The sequence below is a fragment of the Sceloporus undulatus genome, chromosome 10, assembly GCF_019175285.1.
Source record: "Sceloporus undulatus isolate JIND9_A2432 ecotype Alabama chromosome 10, SceUnd_v1.1, whole genome shotgun sequence".
In the NCBI taxonomy this organism is placed as follows: domain Eukaryota; kingdom Metazoa; phylum Chordata; class Lepidosauria; order Squamata; family Phrynosomatidae; genus Sceloporus; species Sceloporus undulatus.
Genome location: NC_056531.1, coordinates 847,806 through 862,001, shown reverse-complemented (window position 1 = coordinate 862,001; position 14,196 = coordinate 847,806). Strand labels below are relative to the sequence as shown.

At 46.3% G+C, this 14,196-nt stretch overlaps 1 protein-coding gene across 3 annotated transcripts; it reads right to left on the bottom strand.

Moving 5' to 3' along the window:
• Positions 1-908: 908 nt before the first annotated feature.
• On the bottom strand, positions 909-13,373 carry RNF10 (ring finger protein 10). Of its 3 annotated transcripts, none has more exons than XM_042441552.1 (17): positions 12,700-13,373; positions 9,162-9,367; positions 8,424-8,623; positions 8,050-8,140; positions 7,606-7,790; positions 7,389-7,525; positions 6,408-6,568; positions 5,901-6,029; positions 5,352-5,607; positions 4,731-4,864; positions 4,236-4,353; positions 3,793-3,894; positions 3,103-3,240; positions 2,659-2,759; positions 1,942-2,002; positions 1,560-1,718; positions 909-1,068 (listed from the first exon to the last, which is right to left on the bottom strand). In XM_042441552.1, the coding sequence occupies exons 1-17, from the start codon at positions 12,899-12,901 to the stop codon at positions 995-997; spliced, it is 2,454 nt and encodes an 817-aa protein (XP_042297486.1). In that variant the 5' UTR covers positions 12,902-13,373; the 3' UTR covers positions 909-994. The 3 variants fall into 3 exon arrangements, with proteins under 3 accessions (XP_042297486.1, XP_042297487.1, XP_042297485.1); XM_042441553.1 differs by having other exon boundaries at positions 1,560-1,721; positions 5,352-5,604; XM_042441551.1 differs by having other exon boundaries at positions 1,560-1,721; positions 12,700-13,372.
• Positions 13,374-14,196: the final 823 nt, after the last annotated feature.

The following is a 14,196-nucleotide window of genomic DNA, read 5'->3' as shown; positions in this document are numbered from 1 at the left end:
CCACTGTTGTGCATATGATTTATTGCAACTATTTGCTGGTATAGTACACTGAAATTCCTTGTATTCAATGGAACTGACACTTTTTAGTAGTAATTAGTTTCAGATCAAGCCACAAGCAGTGCAGAATGAGACATCTCCACACACAGAAAAAAAAGGGGGGAATGGGTGGGTGAGAGGCAGAAAAGGTGGAGAGTAGTATGGCTGAAACGCACATAATACAACCCAAATTGAATCCCAAAACCAAGAAAAGAGGCCCATACATTCTGGTCAGCCTGCACATTTAGCAGAACCTACTTGTTTTGTGCAAAGGAACAGACATTTCCAATTTTCCTCCAAGTAAAGTAAGTAGCACCATGCCAAGAGCAGCCCCTGCGCATGAAGCCAGGTTGCCTAGTTGAATACAATGGCATTCTGACCCCAGCAGTTTCCCAGAACGTACCTCCCGCAGACCGTAAGCTTTGAACAGGAGCTAAATTTTTAACACTACCTCCACCCATTCTTTGTGATGGATTTTAATGAAATGGATGTAGCCGTCAGTGAAGGCTGTATAACCTGGTACTTTCATCTATTCATTTCCAGAAAGGGCCAGAAAAATTAGAATTAAAACCAGACAAGAAAAGATATGTTTCACCCAGCCCACTGCAACTGCTACCCTTGTTTCCATATAGGCTCACAGCATTAAAAGCTCTCTGCCTCCTGAGTGTCAAGAGCAGGTGTACTACCCTGGCTGTACTGTTCTTCCCATGGGCCAACTGCAAACCAGGCCAAAGGAGTTAAGCTTGCACAGCCCTGAAACTTCGGTTACAGAGCTGGGGTTCAATAAGTTCTGTTTCGGTATGAACAAGTGAACTGAACACATCCTTTTAATCCCTAACCCTCCCCAAGTCCCAGAAACAGACTTACTCTGCTCAAATTTAAATACTTTTTATCTATAGCAGCAAAAACACAAAAGCAAACAAGGAAACCCAGAGGCCAAATCTGTCTGTTAGTAGGATCACTTTGTATGAACAACTGAAGTGCTGAACAGCAACTTTTGCTTCTGCTTCTTTTTCTTGCCTCTTTTTTCCTCTGAAAAGAAACAAGAATCAACCCTTAGGTGGCATTCAGAAGCAACCTCTTTCCAACCAGTTGCTAAACTGAGCCCTTCGAAGACCCCATTACTTGGCTGGCCACTGCTTAAGGACCCACAGCCAGTTGCAGAGGACAGAAGTCCTTAGACCAGCTCTTGGCATCTCAGGTAGAACTGCCTGGAAATGGCTCCTATACCATAAGAACAAGACTGCAAGCCACAGGTCTGCTCAGGACAGGAGCCACTGTGCTCTGCCACCACATCTTGGTAGTATATTGCCAAATATCCCCTCCGCATTAGAATAAAGCACTGCTCTTCCCTGTGCTTCTGCCCTTTAAACTAGAGAACCTGTGAGGCAAGGTCAAAACTGTCCTCCTCACTCTGTGGGATGAACCACTTTGGAAGCATTGAGAGTGAGGGAGGTACAACTGCATCCTTATTAAGGAGCTACACACACAGCCATGTAACTGAACATTTTTCTTTCTCTTACCCAAGAGGTGGTCAGAAGTGGATGGCTTGTCCAGTTTTAGGAAGGCTGCCTCAATAGCTTGACTGAAGGAATTCTGGAAACTAGGCACAGGTACACGGTCCGAATTATCACTCTCCCCATCACTGTCTCCTGGGGCTGGAGGAGCCAGGGTGGTGTTCTCTTCTAGAAGGAAACAACCACTATTAGATCACTAAAGGTTAAACAGACCTCTATTACAACAACAAGACCCTCTATTACAAGTATGACAGAATGGACGTCCAGTGAGGAAACTATTTTTTCCCCAACATGAAACCCAAGGCAGCCTATAAAAACCTTGAGTGCTCAATGCCCTAGAAATTCCCTGTCTTTTGCAGACACTCAACCAGACAAATCAAATGCTCACCTTTCTTCTTTGGCTGAGAACTACTCCATGCCTCTGGTTTAGCTTTTCCAGCCCTCAGCATCTACCAAGAAGAGAGGCAGGGAATCAGGACTTCAAATCAAATCCATCAGCTCACAAAGCACCCAAATTTTGACTTGATATCATTCAAGTCAAAAGATGGGATATAACTAAATGGAAAAAAGTTTGCGCTTGAGATCAATGGAGTGCATTTTATTTGATCCAAGGACTAGTGAAGTGCACTACATGTAACCTTTCTGATTTTACTCAGCCTTGTGGCCCATTTAATAGTTGTAACTTGTGCTTCAGTCAAGTATGGAGTCATTTATTTTCTTAGATCATAATAGGGAAGCGGCAAGAATAATCTGGATTTGAATCCAATCACATCATCTTTATTATTTCAACAGTACAAAGGCATCTTCTTTCATATTCTGGTCATTATACAGGCATTTCATTGAATACAGAATATCAATTCAGCTAGGTTGAATTTAACCATGTAAAATTATAAACTGCGGATGCACTTCCTTCTTCCAATATTTAGCAGGCAAAGGACACTGATAACATGCAAACGCCAACTTCAATGGCATGTGTAAGGCATTAATTTGAGATAGGAAAACCTCTGAAAACATTGACAGCAGGATATAAATATCCTAAATAATTAAATTTCTTCTTCTCAAAAACTAAGCAAGCACAACAGGAAATCCAGTACGACTCACACACCTCAGCAAATGAGGGCAGGGTAAATTCCTCCTCCAGGTTTCCAACCAAGAAAGAAGGGCTGCCAGGACAGGCTGCAGATGATAGTGGAGTCAGCAAGAACTCTGTAAGGAAGAAAGTCACATAATTAACAGTCAAATCAAGCACTGCAAAGAGGAAGCCTATTAAAGAGTATTAATTTTCGAGATGATGCCTTGTGCATTCGTTTTCATATTCCATGTCTCATTACTATCAAGATTTTTGTAACTGCATACTTTTTAAGCACAGCTAGAAAGTCATCTGATAGCTATTTTTCAGGTGAGAATGCGTTTTGTCTATGAAACTGCTTTTTGCTTAATCAGGTTCAGGTAATATGCTCCCACCCACATCCACTACCATGTCAATGCTGCACCTGTCGCTATCTGGCTGAAGAAGTGGAATTAAATCTTAAAGCATTCAGCTGCTCACCTGGTTGAGAAGCAGGACTTCGACCCAAGGAAGACAGCAGAGTGTCGCTCTGGTTCTCAGTGCCATCAACTTCTCCTGAACATGCACTGAAGGCAGGGAACTGTTGCAGGTTCTCTAAAGCAATATGAACCTCTGGATCTAAACAAGAAAACCCAGAAGCTCCATTTCTGTGACAGTTCTATTGAATCATGAAGGACATCATCTGTGACCACTAGGGTCACCACTGCCAAGCTAAAGTGCTTTGCAATCAGTCTTTGCCCATTTTTTCCAGGGGTGAAATGGATATTCTGTCATGGATATTGTTTTTCTGCTTCTTCCCAGAAGGGGTTAAAAGTTATGCTGCTCAGACTCCCATTTGAAATAGATTTCTTCTAGGTCCCACCTACTGTCAGGATCTCATCTGTTTTCCCCTTACTCTCTAGGAGATTGACTATGAAGTCCATACTGAAGAGGGTTTGGGAAGGGGCTGTTAACAGTCCTCAGGGTTTACCTCCTGGCCTCTTGACCAATGAACAGGTGGGGCACACCCCCTTATGTCATTTGTAATCTACAATAATTTTGTGCATCAAAGCACAGTAAGGGGCTTACTAGTATGGGGTTTACTATGTATGTCAACCCCCAGCCCAAGCCCTTCTATGTCAGTATGGAAACAGACACACTGGACCAGTCAAATCTAAAAATTTCACTTACATCTTCCCTGCTTCTTGTTTTCCTCCATCTCAATTCTGCGCTCCCGGCGTCGCTCATCACGGGCTTTTTTCTGTCTAAGGCGCTTCCTTTTTTCAATATCATCTAAGAGACAGTTAGAGATTCTAGGTGAGAGAAACTAACAGCAAAATAATTCGTTCATTAACCTCCTAACTCTGTGCCATTTTGGTAGCTCCCTGTCCTTCCTGGACACAGTCCTTTCAAAACTCAAGCCTAGAGCTTTCCCTTCAGGTTTAATTTTTCTACTGCAGTCAGTGAACATTTACCAGTTTCCAAACCCAATAATCCCGCTTACATTAACTCCTCCTTTTCTCTCAACATAAGCCATAAATACATGAAAAGTAACTCTTCAGTAACAGCTGAGGACAGACAAAAGGTAGCATCCCTTCTAACATTCAACAGAAAGGAGAACTCCTAGTGCTCACCTGAAAACATCTGCAGTGTTTCCTTTGAGATAACAGGGGGCTTCAAGGCTAGTTCACAGATACTGAACTCACAAGTGAGTGGCAAATGACAAAGGTAACGGTGACGCTGTCGCACATCCTGCAGACAGGAATTAGGGTTTAAGATCAGACCTTTGGACACACCTCCCGTTAGCCCCCAAGTCATCTCTCTAGGAAGAATGGTGGTCAGCCGCTATAAACCATGATATATAATTTTATTTATTTATCATCAGTTATACATTGCTGGCAGCAGCAAGGACAGGTATTCCTAAGTGTAAAAAAATACTGAATGCATTCAAACCCACCCACCCCCAGTGGGCTGCTAGAAAGGGACTGAGCAAGTACCAAATTAAGTTATCTTTTCTCAAGGGACTGAAGAAAAGCATTTAAGTGCTTGTTTCTCAAATGAAATTCATTCCAGTAGTTTGGCATAGCTAAACCCACCAAAATCAACATAGTAATTGGAAGCGTTGCTACCTCTGTCATGGAGTGGCCAGATATTTCTACCACAGTAGCAGTGATCTTCTCTGGACTCTTCTCTAGGCTGCCATATTCATGCACAAGGCAGCGAACATTCACTGGGTGAAGATACAGACACTGCCCATCCTCAGCTACAGTAATGGAAGAGAAGTTACAAGATAGTTAGCAAAAGCATGGGAAATAGGACAACACTATCTAATTCCACCTGACTGCAGCCTGACTTCACTCACACACATGGCCTGCTCCCATCCATGGCCAACTGCAAGAGCCCAGCCAGGGTCGTAGGTCAAAAGAGTCAAAAGCCCTATTAGTTTCACAAAGTTTCTAAAATATTTATAGTTGAGGCCTCCCAACAAATGTATTTTTGATTCAGAACACAAAATACCCTCAACCCAGCCTGTGATCTGCAATATTCATAATGGACTACACTGCAGGACTCAGCACAGCCTTCTAACCTGCAACAGAATAAATGGCTATGTCTCAAGGGTCATGAAGACATGGGGGGCATTACTTCTCCCCTGCCTCCACTATGTGACTGAAAGGAAGTTGGTCATTCTTGGTGCAACAGTTCAGACATGACCTGAAGGTTCACCATGACAGTCGAGAGCATCAACTAACCTTGGTAGAAATAGTAGAAAGGAGAGCTACTTGGGTGACCACTGCCGAGTGCCATTTTAGATTTCTCAGGGGCAGATTCAGCTAGACTAGAATTCCCCATTTCATTCATGTCTGCCAGACCCATGCCAGATTCTTCTCGGTCATCCACAACAGATTCTTCTGTTTCCAAAAAGGGCTGAATTCCACTTGCAGAATCCACAGGGGAAGAGCCCACAATTTCTTCATCAAATGCAGAAAGATACTGTATAACACACTGCTGAAAATAGAAAGTAGTTAGTATCTATCTTTGTCATCCAGCTGTAGCTCATAAAAACTTCTCATTCCTCTCTATCCACAAGAACCTTTGCCATACCTTGACATTACCCTAAAGTATCTCTACCACCAATTCCTAGAAAAAACAGGATTTTACTGTAGTCAGTCTGGAAATGGGAGATTCTTATTTAAAATCCCTCTGAGGTCTCACTGGTTAAGTTAGGTTTACTATATCCTAATGGCCTTAATAGTTCCAAATTGAGAAGGATGCATTTCAACATGACTTAGAGCTCTTACATTTTTCTCCTGGGACACCGCTCCTGCTTCATCAGGCAACTCTGTCACAACTAGTTCTTCCAAAGCTTCTGCGGTGCCTACAACATCGCTGTCTTGATTTTTGCCAGCCATCAATCTGCCTTCTCGATCCTGAAAGCCATGCCAAACATTTTTATTTCAGTACCAAGTTATGTACAATGATTTCAATCCTGCTTTGCTTGTCCTGAGGTACCAGAGACAAGGACTCCTTCTGTCATCTTGGGATGTTACTTGACAATGAGAACAACATGAAGGATAGGTCTTCAGTCTCACATCTTACACAAACTTGCTGTGAAATTAAAATACAATTATGGGAGTACTATGCATATTAGTGAGAGGTACTTCTACATCTACCAGTTCAAGCTATTTTTTGAGCAGAATCCATGGTTATGAGTACTTAAGCCCACCCCCCACATTCTGGCCCCCTGCCAAAGCAAAGGACTGTACAATGAAAATGCTTAAAAGATTTAAAATTTAGAGGGCATTCACCTTCAACTCCTGGATGGCTGCTTCAATGAAACATGCTTCAGGTGTGTGCTTGTCTTCCTCATACTGACGTATAAGTGCTGCCTTCTCCTCCAAGATTACTTGCCGCAGCACTTGAGACTTAGAAGCCAGAAGCAGTTTTGAATACTGGCTGTGTTGCTCATCTGGACAAAGGAAAATTCAAAATTAAGTGCACACTAGAATACACATAACCATCAATTTGGCCATCTTACAAACAAGCTTCATTTATATACTGCTTCATACTGCCTAAGCAGTGTCTAAGCAGTTTACAACTGTAAGCTAATTTGCCCCCAACAATCTGGGTACTCATTTTAGCGACCTCGGAAGGATGCAAGCCTGAGTCAAGCTTGAGCCTTTTTGCTGGTCTTGAACTCGCAACCGTGTGGTTTTGAGTGAGTGGCTGCAGTACAGGCATTTAACCACTGCACCACCAACCATAGATGCTTTGTTTGATATTCTTAAAATCAACTCCCACATTTTGGTAGGAGTTGCAGCAAAACCTGTTCTCTCATTAGAAAGTCAAGACCTATTTGGGTAAGAGCAGGAGTAATTCTGTAACCACAGTAGTCACTTGCTTCCATTGTCAAGTTTTGTGCTCAATCCGATTTTACATTTCAGAGAATATTAGAACGATTTCCTGCTTCTGAAGCAACACACCCAGGCAGTTCATATGCTCAGTGAGTAATAGCAGGATTTCAGTTCTTAAAGAGGGCCTTTGGAGAACTACTGCCAAGTTCTGCTTCTCTACAGCTTCTATTCATACTAAGGGACCAACTTTGAAATAGAGTGCACCACCTTCTAAAGATGCTGTACAATGGTTCTCAATCTGTGGATTCTTAGATGTTGCTAGACTACAACTCCTCAGGTCCCTCATGTGGTCATTTCAAACATCCTATATTAAATTCATATCCCACATATCTGACAAAAATGGCACTCAAAGGCCATATCATCCTTGAAGCTTACCTCCCAGGTGAATAGGCTGCTCCACATTTGTCAGCTTTGACTTTGGCAGAGCTATCAAGACCCCTTTCTCCCGCCGCATGAGCTGCATTGTAATTGTGTCACCAATTGCATACTGATGGGTTTCAAGAGCAACAACACTGTAAGAAAAGGAAAGCGATCAGTGACAGGAGACTTACCATTCAATTCAAAGATGATACTACTTAGAGAACCTCTTTACCTTTTAAGATCCTTCTTGTGAACAGAGCCATAACAGATGGGGCACTTACTCCAAGTCTTCTCACTCAAAGACAGATAGTGCAGGATGCATGCCCAACAGAAAATGTGCCCACAGCGAGTGATCTTGGCAGCCGTGGGTGGGTATAAACATATTGGGCAGGAGGGTACCTCATGGCTGCAAATCCGCTGGAAAGCGCAAAGAGAATCCAGTTGATTATTTTTTATGGTTATACTGAGAATATTTTCCCCTTACCTACCTACTTGTTACCTACAAGTGTGCTTAATGCCCCCTGATGTCACCTATGTCACATATATATTTCTAAAGCTTATTTCCAGACTGTCTTGTATGGAGAAAAAATTGAGCAAGTCTACAGGTCAATTCAGAAGCAACCAATCTACATAGATTTGTCAATAAAAACTTTATGGTAAGAGCACTTCTACTAACCACTTGTTCCACAAAGTCCCAGTTGACCAAGATGTCTGGGTCTGTGAAGTGAACTGTGTAGTCCTGGTCATCGCACACCACAAACTGGCAACTGAAGAGGAAACAAAAGATTTGAAACAGATAAAACCTCACAGTACTAGGACAGAACTGGTTTTCACAATCACACCCCTGTCATTCTATGAAACACATAAACCCTCATAAGCAGGGAAGAGATTCAAGATTCATACATCTAATACAAGGATTATAGAATTGGTGATATAAGCAGAACTTAGAGAACAGGGGTACAGGAGTTCCACTAACTTCCACATACAACTGACTGACAACCTGTCCTAGGTATCTGAACAAGTATTTATCCACGCTGATCTCCCACTCACTTGGCCTGTAGGAAGAGCTCCTTGTTGAAAGGTTTATTGCCCCACTTGTTCCTTTTTCCCCAAGCGCCACGACCATTCCCATCGAAGTGGCTTGTCTGGCCACGAGGTTCAAAGGTGAAATTCAACAAATGATTCAGATTAATCTTCTTGGGGCCAGAGAACTGGGCAGGACTAAACTCTGCCCGTTGGGCCTCTGCTACCTGGAAAGACAACAGATTACTCAGAATGAATCAAGAAAGTATTTTCTAAGTCCCACATAAACACCTTTATGCAGCTGGGAAACTTCCCCTGGAGATCTGCCTCTTCACTTCTACTCAAGTCATTTAAATGAGCTTTTCTTTTTAAAGCTACTTTTAATTAGTCAGCGAACGGCTGATACATAGAAGAACAATTCTCTGCATCAGCTTTATTACACTGGAATGGGATGCTTATTAAGTTTAAATGACTTTGTGTATGTTACTAATGGAGGGTATGGCCATAACAAGATTTTATAAATATATACACAAATCTATGGATAATTTGCTACAAAGGCATCTGCTTTCAACATTTTTATTGAAGAAGCAGCACCAAGTTAAAGTAAGAATCAAGCCAATCAGTTATCTTAATCCTGATTTCTGTTTAAGTATCATATGCTCACCTTCTTCCATAACATAGCAGATAAACACACACAGCCTTCTACCTAAAAAAACACTCTATACAGTCATTCTGTCCTAAGAAGTGTGGCCTTCCAGTTCTCACCTCATCTCGTCTTCCACCATTAGAAGAAGAGCTAAAAGGTTTGCCGCCATTGCCCTGTCCTCCTCTCTGGGGAGGCACCTTATTAAAAGCTTTGCTTTTCTGTGAAGCGGAGCGACGGGACTGGCTGGAGAAGCTATCATTTTTGGGATATGAATTTTCTCGCTTACGATTATAACGCTGTTTGGATCCATTCGCATTTTTTCCATCTAGAAAGAGAAAAGATTCGAAGTTAACAACAGTGAAAATGCTGGGAGTAGAACATGGGATCTTGACTACACAGTTAACCACCTCAAGTGTAAGCTAAAAGTAACTCCTACTCCAACAGGTTGTTTACCCAAGGTGAACAAAGAACTCTGACCCATAGTTAGGTCCGTTCTGCATAATACAATGCGTTTTCCATTTACTGTATTTATAAAATATTGTTTGGTTCTATAGGGAAAATCTCGGCCTTTTTATTTGTATCTGCATGCTAAAAGTTTCTTGTCTCAGCAGATGGCAAAACGTTTTCTCTCACACACTTTTTGATACTTGTCCTGGGAAAGTTTGGCATTTTATGACTGTCAAGGAGGTCAGCGGTGCTGCAGCACAAGAACTGTCACACTGACCTTAATAGGATTTCTGCCTTACGTCGACAGGAGCAGCAGCCATTTGCACTGCTGCCCAAGATGATTACAACGTAATCAGGGCCTGCACACATGGCCTGCAAGGGCTCAAAGCGGCCCTTGCTCCGCCTAAACCCTCTATCGCCACCCTGCATTCTTCAGGAGCAAGAACCACCAATTACTTAGTCAAGGTAAACTGCGCCACCTTAGTTTGAGTCACAAACCCGAGGCACATAACAATGGAACCTCCTTCCCCAGGAGGCCAAGTGGGCCCTCTCCCTGTTTGCCTTCTGCTCTCAGGCATAGTGTTGCTATAGGAGTTTGAGCATTGGACACAGGGCTTCTCAACCCAGGCTCCCTGAGATGCTAGGGTTCTGCCAGAAATCACTAAGGGGTCCCAACAGGGACCAGGACTCCAAAAAATAGACCTGAACATTACTGCAAGGCTTCCTCCAGGTAAAAAGCTTGAGAAATGCTGCATCAGCTTCTTCTACTGCGGCTGCTGGCACCATCGGTTCAATGAGTTTCTTCTGCACATCCGCTTATAGTGATACCTTGTAAAGAGGTATTATTTGTTGCCCATTCTCACCAAACGGCCTTCATAACTTTATCGAAAAGCCACACACAAAGTAGCTTCAATAACTCAAACCCAGCAACACTTTTTTTCAGGCAGCTGCTACCTATGTACCCGAGTTCAAGCCTAGCAGAACCAGAACAAGCGGGAAAACAGGACTCCCGAACAGATATGCAATGACCGGGGATGGCGTCTCTCCTCTCGTGGCCTGTCTAGAGTCAGTAATGGGCTGGATGAGGGAAAACCGACTCAAACTGAATCCACCGAGAAGGAGAAAAACGGAGGTACTAGTGATAGGTTCTCCTGGTCCAGGAATGGCGGTGGTTCCACCTGTCCTGAACGGGGTCACGCTCCCTGTGAAGGACTCCGTGCGCAGTCTGGGGGTGCTTCTTGACTCGTCGCTTCACCTGACTGCTCAGGTGAATGCGACGGTCAAGAGCACCTGTTATCAACTTCGGCTTATTCGCCAGCTGCGCCCATACCTGGCCCAGAGGGACCTAGAAACTGTTGTACATGCTCTGGTAACTTCGAGACTGGATTTCTGCAATGTACTCTACATGGGGCAACCCTTATACCAAACTCGGAAGCTGCAAATGATGCAGAATATGGCAGCCCGGCTGGTCACTGGCGCTCCCAGGGCCAGCCATATAACACCGGTTTTAAAGGACCTCCATTGGCTGCCCATCCGCTTCCGAGCTCAATATAAGGTGTTGGTAATCACCTATAAAGCCCTAAATGGCTTGGGCCCAGGATACCTAAAGGACCGCCTCTCCCCATATATTCCGCCTCGCACCCTCAGAACGTCTGGGCAGCAATTACTGAAGGTGCCTGGGGCCAGGTTAGCCTCCACCACGCGGAGGACATTCTCCACGGCTGCCCCAGCCCTTTGGAACACGCTGCCCACTGAGCTCCGCTCATCTACCACCCTGGCCCAATTCAGGAAGGACTTAAAAACCTTCCTGTTCCAACAGGCATTCCCCGAATAAAAATCCTGTGGGCCTCCCTCCTCTTCCGTGGCCATGAGGTTGGGCTATGGGGCTTTTTGCTTGTTTTCATGATTGTTGTATATGTTTTTTAACTCTTCTTGGTTATGTGTTTTATATGATTGTATTTTAATCTTGTTGTAAGCCGCCCTGATTTTAAGAAGGGCGGGATATAAATAAAAATTTTATTATTTATTATTATTATATACCCAGGCTTTTCAGTCTGTCCCCCATTTAAACGTCTGCCAGCCAAGCGCCACCCACAACAACTGGGCTTGCCACATGACAGCATGACATGGCCTGTTTGTAAAGCCTTTTTGCCCAATGGCTCCCAATCCCTAGCTGGAAGGTAAGACTACAAGGCCACAGGCTGTCAAGGCGTCAAGAAGACTGGGCTTTGGAGCTCCAGGCCTAGAAGTTGGGAGGTTTCACAGTCTTGAGCCTATTTCCAAATGCATCTGAGAAGTAGCCTCAAGTCTACAAAAGCTCACCACCCACTTGTTTCCCTCAAAAATACTGCCCAGTCCCTTTACGGACTGATTTCCCAGACTTAACACAGCTAGGTCTTTTAAACTGAGTGCTAGAAAGGTGGGTTTCCCATTCTCTCAGCACAGTGGTTCCCGGCCTTTTGGGACTTCAGCTCCCAGAATTCCTGACAGCAGGCCAAACCAGCTGGGGCTTCTGGGTGTTAAAGTCCAAACCAGCTGGAAGGCCAAAGGTTGGGCATCACTGCCCTTAGCATTCAAAGAGAGGGAAGGCCCAGTCTGACAGAAATAGAGCAGCTGGCAAGCCCTTCTTCTTCCAGAGCATTTCCTCCAAGCAGAGAAATCATCCAGTTTGAGACAGCTCTAACTGCCCTGGCTCAGGGCTAGAGCATCCTGGGAACTGTTATAAATATCATAAACAGGAGCTGTCGTCTTTATGAGACACGGAGCCTACTCTGTCAGAGAGAGCTCTAGTGCCACAACAAACTACAATTCCCAGGGTTCCCTAGCCCTGAGCCAGGGCAGCTCAAGCAGTCTCACACTGGATCATCTCCGCAGTGGGTTTTGGACCCGAGGCTTCTGGGTGCTGAAGTCCAAAACATCCGGAAGAGCAAGGTTTGGGGGGGAAGACCTCAAAGGCTCCATCCACACTTGGCACTGCTTAAGTCGGTGGGGTCTGGCTCTTGCCTATGGAATTCTGGGAGTTGTGGGAGTTGTTTTGTGGGGCCGCGGAGCGGAGCTCCCGCTCCGCATCCGGGCCCCCACAACAAACTCCAACTCCCAGAATTCCATAGCCTTGATCCGCAAAGAGTTAAAGCGGTGCCAAACCGGGCTGTGTCCCCAGTGTGGCTGGAGCCCAGCTTGCCTCCCTCGGCGTTGCCTTCCGGCCCTTACCGCCTTTGGGCTTGGACTCTCCTCCGGTGGGGCCGGCCGAGTTAGAGCGCGGCGGCTGGCCTTTGCCTCCCGCCGCGGCGGAGGAGCCGGGACCGAGGCCGGAGCCGCAAGGGTTGCTCTTGTCCATCCTGTCGCCGGGAGGGAGACCGCTGCTGCTGTTTGCCGTCGCCGCTGTTCCGAGCGCGGAGGGGCTCCGGAGCATCCAAAGGCGCCGCTGGGGAGGCGCCGCCGCTGTGGAGACGGAGAAGGAAGCCAGGTGAGCGCGAGTGGCGGTTGAGGCCCAAGGCCAGGCTCATGGCCCGGCGGCGGCGGGGTCGGCGCGGCGCAGGACTCTCGGCCACCCTCATGGCGACATTGTTTTCCTCACGGCGTGGCCCTGACGAGGGAACCGGGGGGGCGGGAAGAAAGAAGAGGAAGCCGGCGAGGAGAGGCCCGAGAGGCGGAGGGGCCTGCGGGGCCCCGGAGGCGGCGGAGGCGCGGCGGAGAGCGAAGGCGCGAGGGAGCCCCGCAAGGCCGGCCCCGGCTCGAGCGGGGGTTGGCGAAGGGGAACGGGGAGTCTCGCTGTCGCCGCCTCCGCCGCCCAAGGGAAGCCCCCCGGGCTGCCTCAGAACCCCGTCCGCCTCCGCGCCGCGGCCCCTTAATGGCGACGAGTCGCCCTCAGCACTGCCGAGGGAGAAAGCCCGGATGTGGGTACTTATAGGGAGAGGCGGGGCGAGCTCCGGCCGCAAGGCATGCTGGTGCTTGGTGTTCCTTCCTCCGGTGCGGAAGGAGCCCGGCGCCCGGCGGTCCCCGAGGGGAAAAACTACGACTCCCGGCAGGCTTTGTGGCGAGACATGACGCCCCTTTGACGTCAAAGGAGAGGGCTGGACGGGAGGCCAAACTAAAAGGCTTTGGCTGAGGGAATTGGGGCGGCCGCGCAGCAGCAATTGTTGAAGCAGGGGCGGGGTGTGTGTTGTTATTGTTGTTGTGGTGGTGGTGTCCCTTCAGTGTATTTCCAGTTTATAGCCACCCTGCCATGGGGTTTTCTTGACAAGATTGATTCAGAGGAGGGGTGCCATTGCCCTCCTCTGAGGCTGAGAGAGTGTGACGTGCCCAAGGTCACCCCGGGAGTCGAAACGGCCGCGCTCGAACCCTGGCCCTCAGAGTCGTAGTCCAACACTCACACTGCCGCAAGCCCTGGCCCAAATGCCCCTGAGGGCGTCCACTGAAGGCTAGGAAAGCTCATGCTGCCAACTCCCAAAGGGGCTACATTCAGAGGGCTATAGCTTTGAACTCGACACATCCCGGGTTTCTTCCAAGGCGCCCTTGGCAAGCGAAGGCCAAATCTCTGCCATACTTCCAGGGTGTAGAAATGGGAGGTGTTGCAAGAACCCAGGATGGATGACAAAGGAACTTTCAGCTCAGCTAAATTTTAAACGGAAGATGTATAAGAAATGGAAAAAGGGGGAAATCACAAAAAAAGGAATTCAAACAAATAGCTAGCAAGTGTAGAGATAA